The sequence below is a fragment of the Vulpes lagopus genome, chromosome 4, assembly GCF_018345385.1.
Source record: "Vulpes lagopus strain Blue_001 chromosome 4, ASM1834538v1, whole genome shotgun sequence".
In the NCBI taxonomy this organism is placed as follows: Eukaryota; Metazoa; Chordata; class Mammalia; order Carnivora; family Canidae; genus Vulpes; species Vulpes lagopus.
In genome coordinates, this window is record NC_054827.1 from 123230173 (window position 1) to 123246965 (window position 16793).

The 16793-nt window shown below is 43.2% G+C and overlaps 1 protein-coding gene across 1 annotated transcript; it reads right to left on the bottom strand.

Moving 5' to 3' along the window:
• Window positions 1–6475: 6475 nt before the first annotated feature.
• On the bottom strand, window positions 6476–15994 carry CLRN2 (clarin 2). The gene is made up of 3 exons (XM_041752957.1): window positions 15428–15994; window positions 9185–9364; window positions 6476–8160 (listed from the first exon to the last, which is right to left on the bottom strand). Exons 1-3 carry the CDS (start codon window positions 15678–15680, stop codon window positions 7895–7897), a joined length of 699 nt encoding a protein of 232 aa, XP_041608891.1. The 5' UTR covers window positions 15681–15994; the 3' UTR covers window positions 6476–7894.
• Between the last annotated feature and the right edge of the window lie 799 nt (window positions 15995–16793).

Genomic DNA, 16793 nt, shown 5'->3' on the forward strand with positions numbered 1-16793 from the left:
CCAATGCCATATGGTCTGCCAATGCCATCTTCTCTCTTTCCTCTGTTGCTTTGTCAAGGATGAGCTTGGCAAGGAGAGTTCTTATACTAGTTGGCCCTCCAGGGTAGGTGTGAGCAGTGGTCCCTAATCTCAAGTGGAACTTAAAGCTGCCTCCCCAAACAGTTGTTATTTTAATGGCAGTTCCCTTGCAGGTTGTCAGGTGGCAAAATGTTATGGAATTGACTTCTTTTACTTCTGATTCCTGTAACCACATATCCAACTTGTTGAGCACTTGTTTCTTAGCTATAAAATAGGTACCATGGTAGTAGCTACCTCAAAACACAGCCATGTTGATTTCAGGGCTGGAACCCGGAAAGCACAAGATAACCCTAGACTCTTGCTGTGCCACAGGTAAAGAAATGCTCAGTGGATACATCAAAAGGAGTTACCAGAAGGCACTCTCACTGGTCATATTTGGGACAATTTGAGCATCAGAATAAATAATGAAATAGGAATGGATAATAAACTATCCGTACCGATAAAAATAGGTGAATAAATATATAAATAGATTCTACTTTACAGTAAAATGCTAACTAATCCATGTAGAAGGAATAATGGAATTAGGAAAAGAACCATTTGGTAACCATCGTAATAACAACTGATTTAGGCAGGTAACATCAACAGATGCTAAAACTAGTGGGTGAGAATTTGAGGGGAAGTAAGCTGTTTACATAGTCTCAAAAAAGATATTATTTTGAATGGGAAAGAGAGTAACCACAGTGGAGAAATCTGACAGTATCACTCTCCAAGTGATCAAAGTTAATACCACCAGTAATAGGACAAAAAGATACCAAATACCTTCTCTAGGATGTAGTGAGATGGTCACAACATCACATCAGAGGTAATTCCTGCTGAGAATGCTTAGCTAAATCTAAGGAAACCCAAACTGAGGGAGAGTCTATAAAATAAATGTCCTGTGCTCTTCAAAATATGTCCAGATCATAAAAGACAAAAAGGACTGAGGGATTGTTCTAGTTTAAAGGAGACTAAAGGGATCCCTGGGTGGCGCAGCGGTTGGGCGCCTGCCTTTGGCCCAGGGCGCGATCCTGGAGACCTGGGATCGAGTCCCACGTCGGGCTCCCGGTGCATGGAGCCTGCTTCTCTCCCTCTGCCTGTGTCTCTGCCTCTCTCTCTCTCTCTGTGACTATCATAAATAAATAAAAATTAAAAAAAAAAATAAAGGAGACTAAAGAGATGTGATACTAAATGCAACCTGGGCTCTGCATGGTGTTAAAAAGAAAACAAACTACAGAGGTGCCTGATTGGCTCAGTCAGCTAAGCAACTGACCCTTGATTTTAGGTCAGGTTGTGATCTCAGAGTCCTGGGATCAAGCCCCATGTCGGTCTCCGTGCTCAGGGGGGAGTCTGCTTGAGGATTCTCTCTCTCCCTCTCCCTGCAGCTCTCTCTCTCTCTCCCTAAAATAAAAAAAAATCTTAAAAACAAAATGAAACAAAAAACAAACTATAAAGGACATGAGGGCGACTGTTTGCAAAATTGAAATAAGATCTGTAGATGAGGGATCCCTGGGTGGCGCAGCGGTTTGGCGCCTGCCTTTGGCCCAGGGCGCGATCCTGGAGACCTGGGATCGAATCCCACATCAGGCTCCCGGTGCATGGAGCCTGCTTCGCCCTCTGCCTATGTCTCTGCCTCTCTTTCTCTCTGTGACTATCATAAAAAAAAAAAAAAAAAAAAAAGATCTGTAGATGAGATAACAGAACTGTGTCAGTGTTAATTTTCTAATTTTGGTCATAGTACTGTGATTATATAAGCGAATGCCTTTAAAAATGTATTTTAAAAGATTTTATTTATTTATTTGACAGAGAGAGCACAAGCAGGGGGAGCAGGAGAGGGAGAAGAAGGCCCCCTGCTGAGTGAGGCTCGATCTCAGGACCCTGGGATCATGACCTGCGCTGAAGACAAATGCTCAACCGACTGAGCCACCAGGCACCCCTAAAAAATAATTTTAAACGAAATACACACTAAAGTATTTAGAGGTGTTAAGATGTCTGCAACTTACTCTCAAACACACCAGCCAAAGTTTATGCACACATATACCTACACACACATGCATATGTGCACACACATAGTGCACAACCATATGCACACACCTACACATGTGCATACACTTGCACACACACCCACACAGAAGAAAGAGGTGAAGAGAGGAGAGAGAGAATATGATAAAGCAAATGGGGCAAAATGTTAGCATGTAGAGAATCTGCATGAGAAAGGGATCAATTCATGAATTTCCTAGGATTTTTTTTCCACTGTAAGAATCTACTACAGTAGAAGCCCTGAAGTTGCGATTTAATTATTTATTTATTTTAGTAATCACTGTAACCCAACATGGGTCTCAAACTCACAACCAGAGATCAAGAGTCCCATGCTCTACTGACTGCAGCAGCCAGGAGCCCCTAAAGTTGGGCTTTTAAAATGGCTCTGCTGACCGCTCACCACAAGGAACATTGCTTTTCAAAACCAAAGTAAAATTTTGAATAACTTGCTCTGGAGACAGAAATCACTCTGACAATATAATTAATGAATAGTGGTTATGTAGCAAGCTGCTTCTCACATGGGCTGCTCTAGCTGAAGATGCCCAGGGTGACCGTGAGCAGGGACAACAGGGTTTCCCTACCGATTGGTTACCATTCTCTTGAGCAGTACCGAGGAGTTCCACTGGCCTCACATAAGCATCTCCTTTTCCTTAGAATGGACATTTTTTGTCCTATCTTTCAAAATCTTTAGGGTTGAGAGAATTATTACAAAAGAAAAAAATGTATTTCATCCTATTTATTCTTCTCCAAATGGCAAAAGAAAAATCACTGTTGTTGTAAAGTTGTCATTGTTGCTTATTATTTTTTCCAAAACAAAAAACAGTAAGACAAATAATCACATGCCATGTATAAATTTGTTTTATGTAGCTGAGAACTTGACCTATGAAGGTAACAGAAATGCTTATATATGCAGTTGAACTGGTGGTTGGAATCCTCAAAATGTTGAATTCTTTATGTATACATATGTCATCTTCATCTCACATTACCAAATAGCCCAAATGAAAATGCTGAGCTTTAGTGCCTGCAATGTAGTAGGTGCTCTATTTGTGATAAATATGAACATATTATAAAGCATTAAAAATCACAACATTTTGGAGTGGGAAGGAAAATTAGAGATTATCTTACACAAGCTGGTTATTTTACAAATGAAAAAACTCAATCTACAATTTCAAAACTGGTAATTAGAGTAAGTACTTCTCAGGGTTCTGGTGAGGATAAAATGAGATAATGCATGTGGAGTACTCAGCATAAAGCCTGGCATGTGGCAAATGCTCAGTAGGGATCAAACGGTATTCATGTCAAGTGGGGACTAATTGTTGACATTGCAGTAGAAAAGCAAATGTGATTATAGGAGCAAAGGAGAGCATGAAACCGAATGTATTTGGCAAGAATTGTATATGTGTCATAATTACATAGTTTCTTATGAAACTCCACTCCTAGTTTAACAATCAAAATTAAAAGAAGAAGGTAGAAGAGGGGAACAGGAGGAGGAGGGGGAGAGGGAGAAGAAATCTTTCACATATAGAAATTCATCTAAAACGCGCCACAGGAACTTCTCAGAGTGGCTGTGTCCCTCTCCAGCATCATATCCTGAGAACATGGTTTACTTTTGAGATTCTCTGTGCCTTACCTAGTCTCCTTCTGCCTATGATATCCAAAGGTGTACCCCGCATATTGTATACGTACCTGAACTCCATGTAGGTGAAGTAGGTGAGCACTTCACTTTCAGCAAGGATTTCCTAAATTAGGATGCCAATCTAATGGTGTTGACTAATAATAACACAGTATTTTGCTCATTTGTTTTATATCTAAACCTTATTTATTCTTTTTTTCAGGAATATTGTTAGAACAAGAAATTCTGGATGGGAGTAACGTTACTCTGGTAGGCAGAAAAATGTCCCCCAAAGGTGCCCTGGATTGGTTGGGTGGGCCCAATGGAATCACAAGAATCCTTCTAAGAAGGAAGCATGAGGGTCAGAGTCATTAGAGGCACCACCTGTATGATGGAAGCAGAGGTTTGAGGGATGTCATTGCTGGAAAGAGCCACGGGCCAAAGAATGCAGGTAGCTTCTAAAAGCTGGGAAAGCAGGAAAACAAACTCCCCGAGACTCCCAGCCACTATGGAGGGTGACTTGAAGCATTAGGCAAGAGGTGATTTGGGTGATTTTTTTTTCTAGGTATGGGAAAAATGTAACCATTTCAATGGGCTCTGGGCCTGAGATTTCACCTTCACACCAATTATATACTTATAGCCCATTTTGGTGACTTTGAAAATCATTCACTTAGTTTTTAAAAAAGGAATTTATTTCATATTTGGACCATCATTAGCAAGGGGGAACCACTCAAGTCTGCAATTTGGTGGAAGGAAATAGGAACCTATTAATCACCTTAGTTCAGGGAATGGAGAGGTGTCCCCAGGACCCCATGGGACAGGATGCTGTGTTGACACCAGGTGGGCTCCTAGGTGGCAGGTGGGTGATTGCAGCAGAGCCTGGCTGTATACAGCTGACAGCTTGGACAGCAGACAGGTGAGCTGGGAAGGACTTGGTTGTTACTCAGGGTCTGAAGCTTATAGGATGAGGAAAAATCTTCCAGGGACCAGGATCTGGCCAGTTGACAGAACATATCATAAATTAATCCAGCCTCAGACAGCCCTGGCTGGCTAGCAGGGTAAGCGGCAGCCTGGGGGACAGGACCACAAGGAACTCAGCCAGTGCACAACCCCCCACCAGCAGGAGGCCAGGGGGTACTTCCAGGGAGCCTGTGTGCACCTGACCTCCTTTTCCGTAATCCCCAATCATCTTCTCTCCCATAACCCTAGTGCCACCTTCAAGAGTGAGGTTACCTGAGGAACTAGCTAGCCATTTTATCCCAGAGAGGCCTCACATGACCTAGAGAGATGGTATAAATGATCAGGTTAGGTTAAACTGGACTGGGTGTTTATTATTATTATTTTCTCCTTACTTATAAAATGACCAGATTAACTATAGTCAAAATAAAGGAGCTATGTTTTTCTCTGTATCTTTGAGCGATCAGATCATGCAAGTGAACTGTGACCCAGATATCTTTTCGCTTCTTTACCCCAGCAAAACTCTCGAAATTCCATATAGGAATTTCTTCAGCAATAGCCCTAAGAGATGCCTTTCAGACTGAACCTGATTATCTCTGTTAACATTATAGCTGCTACCTGATGGGTCGCAGTTTGAACTTTTGAGGTGTTATAGATGATTCTGAAATCCTTGAAAGCTCTGGAGACTCAGTTGCCAGGAAGATTCACAAAAGCCTGCACTTTGACTCCTTGGGACACATCCATCTTGGTCAAGGTTACCATCTTGATGATATTCCACTGTCAGAGGCAATAGTGAATTTACTCTGCCCCTGTGTGGCAATGACCAGGTTGAAGGCTGTAGCCGGGCTAACGTTTGCAGGCACATCACAAGCTGTCCCAGTGTGAATCACCCACAGGCACTCAGGGAATGAAATCTCAGGAGGGCAGGGATTTTTTGTCTGTGTTCTCTGCTCTATCCCAGCTCCTAGATCAATTTCAATACTCATTGAATGAATAAATGTACCAAGACTCTCAGATATTTATCATATAATAAACTGTTGCCAGTCTTCTGTGTGATTTATTTTTCAACGGTCAGCAGGATTTTATGTTAAACTTGATAGGACATTGACATTTCCACTTGTTTTCAAGACAGCCCTGCACTCTGTCACTATCTTTTGGATCCATCTCCCATCATGTTCACTATCCCTTCCAGCCCTGTGCCATCTGCATATTTGATGAGTGACATCCGTCTGCTCGTCTGCTCGACATTACTGTAGCTATGTGTGGGATGGGGAGAGAGGGCTGGAAGGGACAGATGGGCCCAGCAGGGAATCACGAGCAATTAGAACAGAAAAGATGTCATGGAAACCTCTGGAAGCTCAGCGTTAAGCAAAATAGAGTAAGTCCAGATCGAGTGTCATTTTAGATGGAGCTAATTTAGAGGATTAGACAACTTTCACTTGGCATGAAGATAGGACACCTGAGAAAGGATTCACCCCAGCTGGCATTGTAGGAAAATGAAGTAATGGAATTTTGTACCTGTATGAGTAAGGGTTCTCCAGACAAATAGAATCAATAGGGAAGTGTATGTGGGTATATTTGTGTGTGGCAAAGAAAGAGAGACAGACAGAGGGAAAGACCATTTTCTTAAAAAAGATTTTATTTATTTATTTGAGAGAGAGTGTGAGCATGAATAGGAGCAGAGAGAGAGAAGCAGGCTCCCAGCTGAGCCGGGAAGCCCAACATGGGGCTCTGTCCCAGGACCCTGGGATCATGACCTAAGCCAAAGGCAGATGCTTAACCATCTGAGCCACCCAAGAATTTTTTATGTTTAGAATTGGCTCACATGACTGTGGGGACTGGCAAGTCCAAAATCTGCAGGGTGGGCCAGCAGGCTGGAGATCTAGCAGTTGCACGCGGAGTCCAGTGGCAGCTTGCTGGCAGCATTCCCAATCCCTTGAGGGAGGTCATTCTTTTTCCTAAGGCTTTCAACTGATTGTTGAGGCCCACCCACAAGATGGAGGGCAATCTCTTTTACTCTCTTTTACTGATTGAAGTGTTAATCCCATTCAAAAAATACCTTCACAAAAATATTTAGAATAGCATTTGAACCAAATATCTGGGTACAGTGGCCTGGCCAAGTTGGCACATGTAATTAACCATCACAGTACCATTTACGGGAAACCCAACACAAAGAAACTGGGTTTACCTCCCTGGTGAATTAGAACATTCTCATCCCTCTGGGTATTCACATGCTTCCAGGCTCTCTGTAATTCCATACCTTGTGCCTCCCCCTCATTATTAACTCATCCTGACATGCCCTTCTCCAAACCACTGGAAAAAGTCTACTCATCTTTCAAAGTTCAGATCAAATGTCAACTCTCGGATACTGTCTTTCATACCACATCCCATCTGGGAGAAGAAATTCCTTCTTTCGTCATTTATGCATGTGCTGTTACAGCATTTAGCACATTGCATTCCAATTGCTTGACCATCAAACAACAGATTAGCAAAGTGGTTACAAGTATAAACTTTGGTTTACCCAATCTCTGTATACTTTAGTTTCTTCATCTATAAAGTGGAAATAAAGTAGTACCAACAGTCAGAATTTATAGCGAGGACCTAGTATATGTAGGACTCTTAGAAGTGTCTGGTATGTAGTAGCCACTTGAAAAAAAGAGAAGGCAGGTATTTTCATTCTTCGTGGTATTTTTGCTATCTGATGCCTGTCTTGTGGAAAGATGAAATGTTTCTGGAGGACAGGGAGGTTACCATATGCCACTTTACAAACCCTCTAATATTACGTGGAACAGAGCAGGGGTCTATAGGTATTTATTGGAGTGTTCATTACCTTATATTTGTTGAGTGCTCTCTAATCATAGATACATATATTCATTCAAAGGTTGGCAACAATATTGCCCATTTCAACCTCATTACAACCTGGTGAGGTCTTACTACTCCCATTTTCAAGATGAGAGGAGTGAGAAGCAGACATTAAGTGAATTGTCCAGTGTCCACACAGCTGGCAAGTAGCGGTCTCTAACTCCGGGGTCAGTGTGAAGAAAGGGCAGGGATGCCAGGAATTCAGGAAAGCTTTCTTTTCTGATCTAGGCACCGCCCTTCTTCGCTCCACTTTTTTCTTCTTCCCTTCCAGAACATGGGCGTTCTGGACTGCTAAGGCTGCACGCAAAGGGAGGTCCCCGTTCACACTGCAGAACTGACTCAGGAAAAGCTGTAAGCAGCAGAGGGCCATCAGTATAGGATATCCTCAGCCGTGACCGTGGCCTCTTCAATTTTGGTCTTAATCTCCGGGAGTGGAATTTGACTGATTGCCACCACTACCAAGTTGGCAGCGTGGGCAGAGGCACTGGCCACGCAGATCCAAAAGCACTCTTCATATTGTTCCTCCACCACCACGAAGCGGAACAGCTTCTCCTGGAAGTTGGCGATGTGCTCAGTCAGGTCGTGAAATTTCACGGCGGCCATGAAGCTGGTGATGGCCAAGGCCACGACTCCACCTGCAACCCAAACATCACCCTCATTCGGTGCGCTCCTTGGTACAACTGTACTGGCCGTATGTGAGGTGACATTTCTGTAGCACAGGCAACACACTTGCTTTGGGTTGAAAAAATTTTTAGGGGGACACAATGGTTTTTTTATTTTCTTAGGTAAACTCTACCCCCAAGGTGGGACTCTAACTCAAGACTCCAAGGTGAAGAGTAACACACACACACTCTATTGACTGAGCCAGCTAGGTGCTGGGGTGACACACATTTTAATGTGCTTTTATTTAAAAAAAAAAATTTTTTTTAAAAGATTTTATTTGAGAGAGTGAGCAAGAGAGAGAGAGCACAAGCAGGGGGTAGAGGGAGAAGTAGGCTCCCCATTGAGCTGGGAGCCTGATGTGGGGCTTGATACCAGGACAGATGCCTAACTGACCGAGCCACCCAGGTAACCTGAAGGTTGTGAGGTTTATTTTTTTTTATCCTTTAAAGATTTTATTTATTTATTCATGAGAGACACAGAGAAGCAGAGACATAGGCAGAGGGAGAAGTAGGCTCCCCAGGGAGTCTGATGTGGGACTCGATCCCAGGACCTGGGGATCAACCTGAGCTGAAGGCAGATGCTCAATTGGTGAGCCACCCAGGCATCCCAGGTTGTGAGGTTTAAATGAAAAGAAGCCGATCAAAGAGGCCAGGTGCCTCATCTCCTGTTATTTGGAAGGTTCCCTCCCACCCTCACAGCTGTGCTCTACCTCTTCCTCTCCTCCCACAGTGCCCTCTCTTCCTTCCTCCACCCCCCCCTTCTCTTTTCTTCTCATACCCCACTTCTCCTCTTTGCTATAAGTCCTCAGCCACTCACTCATACCACCAATTTGGCTCTTTAATGTGACAGAAATTCTGCAACTTTCAGCAAAGAGGACACTCATATCCATGAGGAAGTTTGTAGACTAGGGAAGGCTGCGGTAGGCACCTACCTACTTGGAACTCAGTCTAGTGGTGGCAGTAGATGTGGATTTCTCTCCCTGAGGGCCTTCCTTACCTGCAAGGACGTTCCATAGGCAGATGCCCCCGGGGCCGTTGACTGCCCTATATGGAACCTGGATCATGTTGAGAATGGCAAAGCCCATGCTGACCAGAGCCAGGGCCAAGGCCAAGAAGAGGAGCAGCAGAATTGTCACGTGGAGGCCTGCATTGAGTTCCTTCACCAGGTGGGGGAAGACTGGAGGAGAGAAGACACAGCCAATATTTCAGTGTCAGAGCTGAACTCAAGTTCCTACAGTCCAGGCTTGCTTAACACAGAGGCTTTAATAGAGGGGAATGAGGGCAAGGCAGCAAGGGCTGGGTTCTCAAAAAGGAGGAGACTTACTGAGATGAATTCATGCACCCCAGATTTGCCACTGGTCAGCTGGCCAACAAGCCTCTCTTTCTTGCAGTGGATGCAAAATCTAAATGTATCCCAGCTGGCAATTTAAGTTGCATTGACTTCAAAGCCCTAGGATCTGGTGTGAGCTAATAGACGCCAGCCCCAGATAGTGTCTCTTTAGCAAAGGAGGTTGGCAAGAGAGTCAGCCAAGGAGGGCCGATTGAAAAGCTTTGATCTGGGTCAGAGTTGCCTTCATTAAATCAGAGAGGTAGAAGAGGTTTCAGGTACATCTGCGAAGAGCGTAGAAGGGTGGAGCAGAGTGAAGCCTAGACCTGGCATTTAAAGATCTGACTTCAAATCCATTTTGCTCATTTGCCATAAGTATAAAATTGGATCCTCTAAATCCTGCCTCCCCTATCCATCGTTCCAGATTATTGAGTGAATCAAGTGAAGTGCATAGAAATAATAATAACACTTAATGAATATTAACAGGAAGCTAGGAGCATCATCTTGGATCCCTCAAAATGACTTGGCAAGGTAGTCATTTTTCCTCTTGTATGAAGGACACTCACGTATGCAGTAGTCTATTAGAATATCAATTTTCCATATTTATGTGGCAGATAATTTAGTGACTTATTAATTTGTATCTGTTTTCTCTATATTGGCCACCACATAGTAGCTATGAACAGTAAATGATACAGTATGGCAGATATTGCCTGGGAAAGACTGAACTCTCAAAAAGGCGGCTGTGGCTGTTGCTGTTCTATTGTTTCTCTCTAACTTAGGAAAAGTGAGTGATTCCTCAGAGTCTCAGTTTTCTCATCAGTATAATGGAGTAGAAATAGCTGTGTATGTACCGAGGGAATCAACATTTACTGAGCACAGTCGCATAAAGAGCCAAAAGCTTTACATCATTATTTCATTCATTGCTTGTGACAAGGATATAAGGTAGATTTTTTTATTTTTTTAAAGGTTTTATTTATTTATTCATGAGAGACACACAGAGAGAGGCAGAGACATAGGCAGAGGGAGAAGCAGGCTCCATGCGGGGAGCCTGATGGGGGACTCGATCCCAGGACCCCGGGATCACAACCTGAGCCAAAGGCAGACACTCAACCACTGACCAACCCAGGTGCCCCTGGATAGATTTTATTAAACCCATTTCTGCCTAGGCTTGGACATTACATCCCTTATCTTTGGGCAAGGTGACTCTGAATTCTATATAGGATTATAGTCCCAGATGCCACATGATATATGGAGTTTAGATCACTGTTTTCAGTAGTTATACATGAATTAAATTGACAGAAGCTAAAGAACACCCAAGCATTATCCCCTCCTCTGCAGCTAATCCAGGGTTTCTACTGAGCACCTCGTGGTCAAATCAGGGTCCATCTTGTGAGTCTGAATTCCCTGCTTCATCATTTGGTGTCATCATTTGATGACCAGCCCCTCCTGGTCCCCACTGGGGAGCTGGGACTCAAAGTTTTCCTGGTTCCCCTTATTCCCCTGGTTCTTTGCTGGCTCAACTGCCTCCCTGTATTCACAGAAGATTGGTGTCTCCCAAGCTTGAGATTTAGAATTTTTGTTCTTCTCCCTTTAAAACCCTTTCCAAAAAAAACAAAAAAACAAAACAAACAAAACAAACAAACAACAACAAAAAAACAAACCCTTTCCACTGAAGTTTCCAGATGCCCCACATTTACATCCTAGTTCTAATCTAACTTTCTTTCTAGTTCTGTATTTCCATGTGTATTAATCTTCAGGTGGTTATCTTGTTAGTGTCAGAAACTTTACCTGGAGCTTCTTCCCTAGGGATTTTTATTTGCAAGGCTTCTCTCCTTTCCTGATGTGCCCTCGTTTTTTGTTATTTTTTTTTCTTTTCAAACTTTCAGCCCTGTCCGAGAGAATGTTGTGATAGGTGCAAGTCTGTCCCTGACCTGCAGTGGTGCAAAACCAGCCAACACAGGAGGAGCCTGGCCCAGCTCCAGTGAAAGTCTTCAAAGAAAATCACAGCCAAGGTGTTGCTGCAAATGGAAGTTTATATAACCTCCCTTGGGACACCCAGAGGCAGCCGGGAACAAAACTGTCTTGAACATTGCCCTCCTCAGAGCTGATATTCAAACATCCTTTATGATTCTCACACGGTTCTGGTGCTTCAGAGAGCAGATCGGGTTAGATGAACCCTGGGTGCTGTCTCTGTACATCCCTCTGGGAAGGAAGCAGAGGAGGGAATGGGACATTTATGGAGTTCCTCCAGTGGGCAAACAGAAAGTGCTCAATTGCTCTGGCTTCTGACGAAGGTGGTTTACTTTCTGTGAGCTGGGATGACAGGGGTTTAATTGGCTGCTGCCGAGGAAGGGCTCAGTCTTTATCTCCTCTCCTTGAGCCCTCTTCTACTGCAAAGCTGGTGTCTGCTTCAGCTCCTTCTCCAGAAACAGTGCTTATGCTTAGGGATTCCTGAATTATGCTAAACCTACTAGCTGCCACCTCACAGTTTATAATACCAGTTGAATTGTGCCCTGGCTACCATTCCCCACACACAAAAAAAGACGGGTTGAAGTCCCAATCTCCAGTACTTCAGAATATGACCTTATTTGGAAATAGGGTCTTTACAGAGCTAAGTCAAGTTAAGATGAGGTTGTTAAGATGGGCTCAAATCCAGTGTGGTTTGGTGTCTTTATAAAAGGGGAAATTTGCACACAGAAACCTGCAAAGGGAAGACCATGTGAAGAGACACAGGGAGGATGCCTTGGGAGACAGTGCCACAAGCCAGGGAATGCCCCTGGGGTACCAGAAGCTGGAAGAAGCTAGGAAGGCTCCTTTCCCCATAGGTTTCAGAAGGTGCATGGCTCTGTCGACTTGCTGATTTCTTGAGTTCTAGCCTACAGAACTGTGGGAATAAATTTCTATTGTTTAAGTCACCCAATTTATGGTAGTACTTTGTTATGGGAGCTCTAGGGAACTAATACACCCTCCATTTGTTGGAGTGACCACTTAGTCATTTCTTTTCTTTTTTTTTTTTTAAGATTTTATTTATTTATTCATGACACACAGAGAGGCAGAGACATAGGCAGAGGGAAACACAGGATCCCCATAGGGAGCCTTATGTGGGACTCAATCCCAGGACCCTGCAATCATGCCCTGAGTTGAAGGCAGACACTCAACCACTGAACTACCTGGGCATCCCCACTTAGTCATTTTTAATGGGATCTGTCCACCCTGGATCCTTCCACCCCTGAGAATCCCCATTCATCCACCACCTCCCTCTTATCCTTTGCTGAATTCTGGAAAAACAATAAGGATGACTAGGATGATGCCTTGCTTTGGGAAAGTTGCCAGTCACAAATTCCAGAAGGAGCAACATGATGAAAAGTAGAACTTTGGGGTCAGGTTAACCTGGGTTGGGGTCTGGCTCCAGCATTCAAGGCTCTGTGACCTTCAGCAAGTTGTTTAACCTCTCTGAGCCTTAGTTTTCTAATTGGCAGAACTGAGGAGGATTAGTGTAGCACAGGTCACAAGTTTGGTATCTTGCATGGGAACATTCAGTATAAATTAATTTAAAAGCACTTTATTGTTATTCATTCAACCAATGTTCTTGAGAGCCAGTGTTCTGATGCACTCTTTTGGGGGCTTGAGATCATCAATGAATAAAACAAGATCCTTGCCCTTGTGGCACTACATACTAAAGGAGTGGAGACAGATAATAAATAATAAACATACCAGAAAAACAATCTAGAATGTAAGAAGGCAGTTGTCATGGTAACATGATATATCATGATATATAATTACCAAGGGCTATTTTTATTATATCCACTAAGTATTATCTTACTTATTAAAGTCTCTGGAATCATGCTGCTATTGACTGTCACTCCCTTGTTCAAGCTTTGGAACTTCCTTCTTAAGGTTCTTTAATCTCAATTAACTATATTTAAAAATTGAGCCTTTTCTCCCCCAATTATATTTGTGTGTGTATAGTTTTAAAAGAATCCCAAACTTCAGAAAATTGTAAGAATGGTACAAAGGAATTTGTTTTTTCCTCCTGAACTGTTTGCAGGTAAATTTCCCCTGCATCCCTGAGTATTTTAGGGTCTATTTCATTCAAAAAGAGATTCTCTTGGGGCACCTGGGTGGCTCAGTGGTTGAAGGTCTGCCTTTGGCTCAGGTTGTGATCCCAGGATTCTGGGATCAAGTCCCCTGCATCAGGCTCCCTGCATGGTGCTTCCTTCTCCCTCTGCCTATGTCTCTGCCTCTCTCTCTGTGTCTCTCATGAATAAATAAATAAAATCTTAAAAAAAAAAAAGAGATGGATTCTTTTACAGAACCACAATACCAAAATCAGTGAGTTAATGCTGGTACATGACTGCCACTTAGTCCCACACCCTATTCAAGTTCCACCAACTGTCTCACCAAGTGATGTCTTTTATAGTAAAAAGACCCAATTCAGAACCACCTACTGTGTATAGTTGCTATGGTCTCCTTTTGATGTCTTTTATTTTTACTTCTTTATGTGTGTTTTTTGTTGTGTGTGTGTGTGTGTGTGTGTGTGTGAGTGAGTAATGTTTTTAACAGCTATCTTTCCAATATCTCTGGTCCAATTTCATTGTTGGGTAAATATAAATATTCCCAGAGCTTTTTGGCCCTGATTATCCATAACAAATATACATTTCCTTCACATATATAAGGGATGCCAATTCCAATTATTATATTTATCAATGGCTTTAGCTTTGTCTTTATGCATTTAATAAGATACTTAACCCCGAGGAAGATTCTAAAAACTATGATTCTGAAATATAGAAACCGATTGAGTAAAATTCCTTGTCCCCTTGCATCGCATTATGTTGATTAATAATGGTTGTGGAGGACACTGTTCTCACGAGCAATTTAATTGATTCTAAAGACTTGCAGAATATTGCCTTTTTTGCTTTGTTTTTAATTCCCAGAAGATCCCTTATAAGCTGGGCTTGGATTTCTGCTCTGTTTACACCCAGAGCAGCTCTGACGTAAGACTGGATGTCAGCCACTGACCGTGCCTGCTCGTGTTCATGGAGAGCTTCCAGTACCTTGCCCTAGGTCTTCCCTCCAGGGATCACCCAACTTGGGCTTTCTTTCTTTCTTTCTTTCTTTCTTTCTTTCTTTCTTTCTTTCTTTCTTTCTTTCTAGGGATCACCCAACTTGGGCTTTCTTTCTTTCTTTCTTTCTTTCTTTCTTTCTTTCTTTCTTTCTTTCTTTCTTTCTTCCTTCCTTCCTTCCTTCCTTCCTTTCTTTCTTTCTTTCTTTTTTTTTCCAACTTGGTCTTTCAAAGAAAGTAGGCTGACTCCAGAGCCCAGCACACAACAGCCCCTTTGCTTGTTCTCAGACTCTGGAGCTTTTATATAAATAGAAGTGGAAGCGTGCTGGGCTGGCTGAGAATGGCCCCATCATGTGGCATGGGTCTGAAGTCTGCTGTTTCCTGGCTGGGGGACCTCAGGCAAGTAATATAACCACTCCAAGTCTCAGTGTAGTCCTCTGCAAAATGGGAATGTTAAGAATTCCTTCTTCATAAATTTGTTATAAGGCTTAAAAGAGAGAAGCCAGGTAAACCATTTAGCAGAATGTCTGATACATGTAAGCGCTCAATATTTTAATAGTTATTTCAAAGAGAGGTAAACTACAGAAGTACACAAATCCCTATTTTTTATGTCTCTATAAACTTCTGCAGAAAAAAAAAAGTTCTTGATGCTGAATAGGAATGTCATCATGCCTGAGATTGAGGCAGAAGTCAAATCCCATAGTTAGGCATAAGCACCCTTGTAAATTAAAAAAATGAAAGAAAGAAAAAAAGGAAGGAAGGAAGGAAGGAAGGAAGGACGGAAAGAAGGAAGGAAGGAAGGAAGGAAGGAAAGTGTTCTACAGCAGCTTGCATACCCTGAGTATACTCACTCGTGAACTGGGACTGGCGGCCCCCAAGCCCGCACTGTCGCACTTTACATCCTCGGAAGAGCCCATAGTAAATATCCCCAATGAACTTGACCAGCTCTGGATCGGTGGCGTTGACCAGGTCCACTCCAGTCTGACAAAGGATTTTCCCACTCAGCCAGTGGGGCACTGTCAGGGCGACGATGATCAGGATAAAGGAGGAGAAGCTGAGTAAAGATGCCAGCCCATACCACGCCTTTTTGAACCATCCAGGCATTCTAGTGGGTGCAGGTCATCCCGCAGGTTTCCAGGCAGCAGCGAGAGTCGCTGACATTCTCTGGACACTCTGCAATTGCCTGGTCCAGGGTCAGCTCTTCCAAACACACCATTTCGGCATCTCGAGTGCACCTCCTGGTCCCCCCTCAGTGCCTGCCTCCACAGCCCATGTTTACTACAAGCACATCCAGAAGTCTCTACCGAGACGGCCTTCCCCTGACTCAAGTGTAGAGGAGTGTGTTACCCAAGGAAGTAATCCTATAGCTCCCACTAGGCTACAGTTTCAGCAGAGGGTTTAATTGTTCCACGTTTCAGGTATTTAAATAACCCTGGCGTGGACCTCTTGATGGCCAGGAAGTCATTAGCAGGCAAAACTAGGTAGATCTGACTATAAAGAGACACTAACTACTCTCAAAAAAATTCATACAATAGGAGGAAAAGGAGCATGTGATGATTAGCACTTGAATGCTGCCTACAATGCATGGTGTCAAATGTCTAGCTCCTGGCTGCGTGCCTGGGCATTTCTTTCTCTAAAATGTTCTGCTGTCAGAACCAGAACTGTTATTAATACCATGCTCTGACCTCTGTTCTCAAGGCTTTTAATTGAAATGTATAAACAAGGCTATATGATGCTTGGATTTATCACTGGGTGAATCTGCCATGGGTAAAACTGCAGCAGGCATTAGTTTGTGGCTGCTAGGGCAGCCTGGACCCCAACACTCAACACTCCTCTTCTCCAGCAGTATCCTCCCCCATCACCAACTTTGTGTCATCTGAAGTGGGAAAGAAAAGCGTTTCTCTATTGTGTTAGCAGATAGTCCTACCTTGGGGGGGGGGGCTTTACTTCTAATACTGAAGATTTGTTTCTTTTTCTTTTAATCTGTAGCTACTAGGAATGAAATATTCCCTACTTTCTGCCCCCCCCCTCCACTTTCTATCTTGTACTGTGGCTTTTCGATTTTGACGTTTAATCTATTATGTCAAGTTAATGTCATGTGAGACCGGTAACAGCAACTCTCAATAGTTTTGGGGAGTCAAATTTGGCAGAAGTGGCACAGTAAAAGTTTTATTTGGTCACAGAGGTCTGGAGGTCACGTAGGTCTGGGTTCAGGAG

What these genes read in the sequence shown, in the direction of transcription:
- CLRN2 (XM_041752957.1), bottom strand. Translation starts at nt 15,680, where the DNA reads ATGCCTGGATGGTTCAAAAAGGCGTGGTATGGGCTGGCATCTTTACTC. An exon ending in CCGCCAGTCCCAGTTCACGA is followed by an intron (nt 9,365 to 15,427) that starts GTGAGTATACTC and finishes TCTCTCCTCCAG; the next exon opens with TCTTCCCCCACCTGGTGAAG. An exon ending in CCTATGGAACGTCCTTGCAG is followed by an intron (nt 8,161 to 9,184) that starts GTAAGGAAGGCC and finishes TTTGGGTTGCAG; the next exon opens with GTGGAGTCGTGGCCTTGGCC.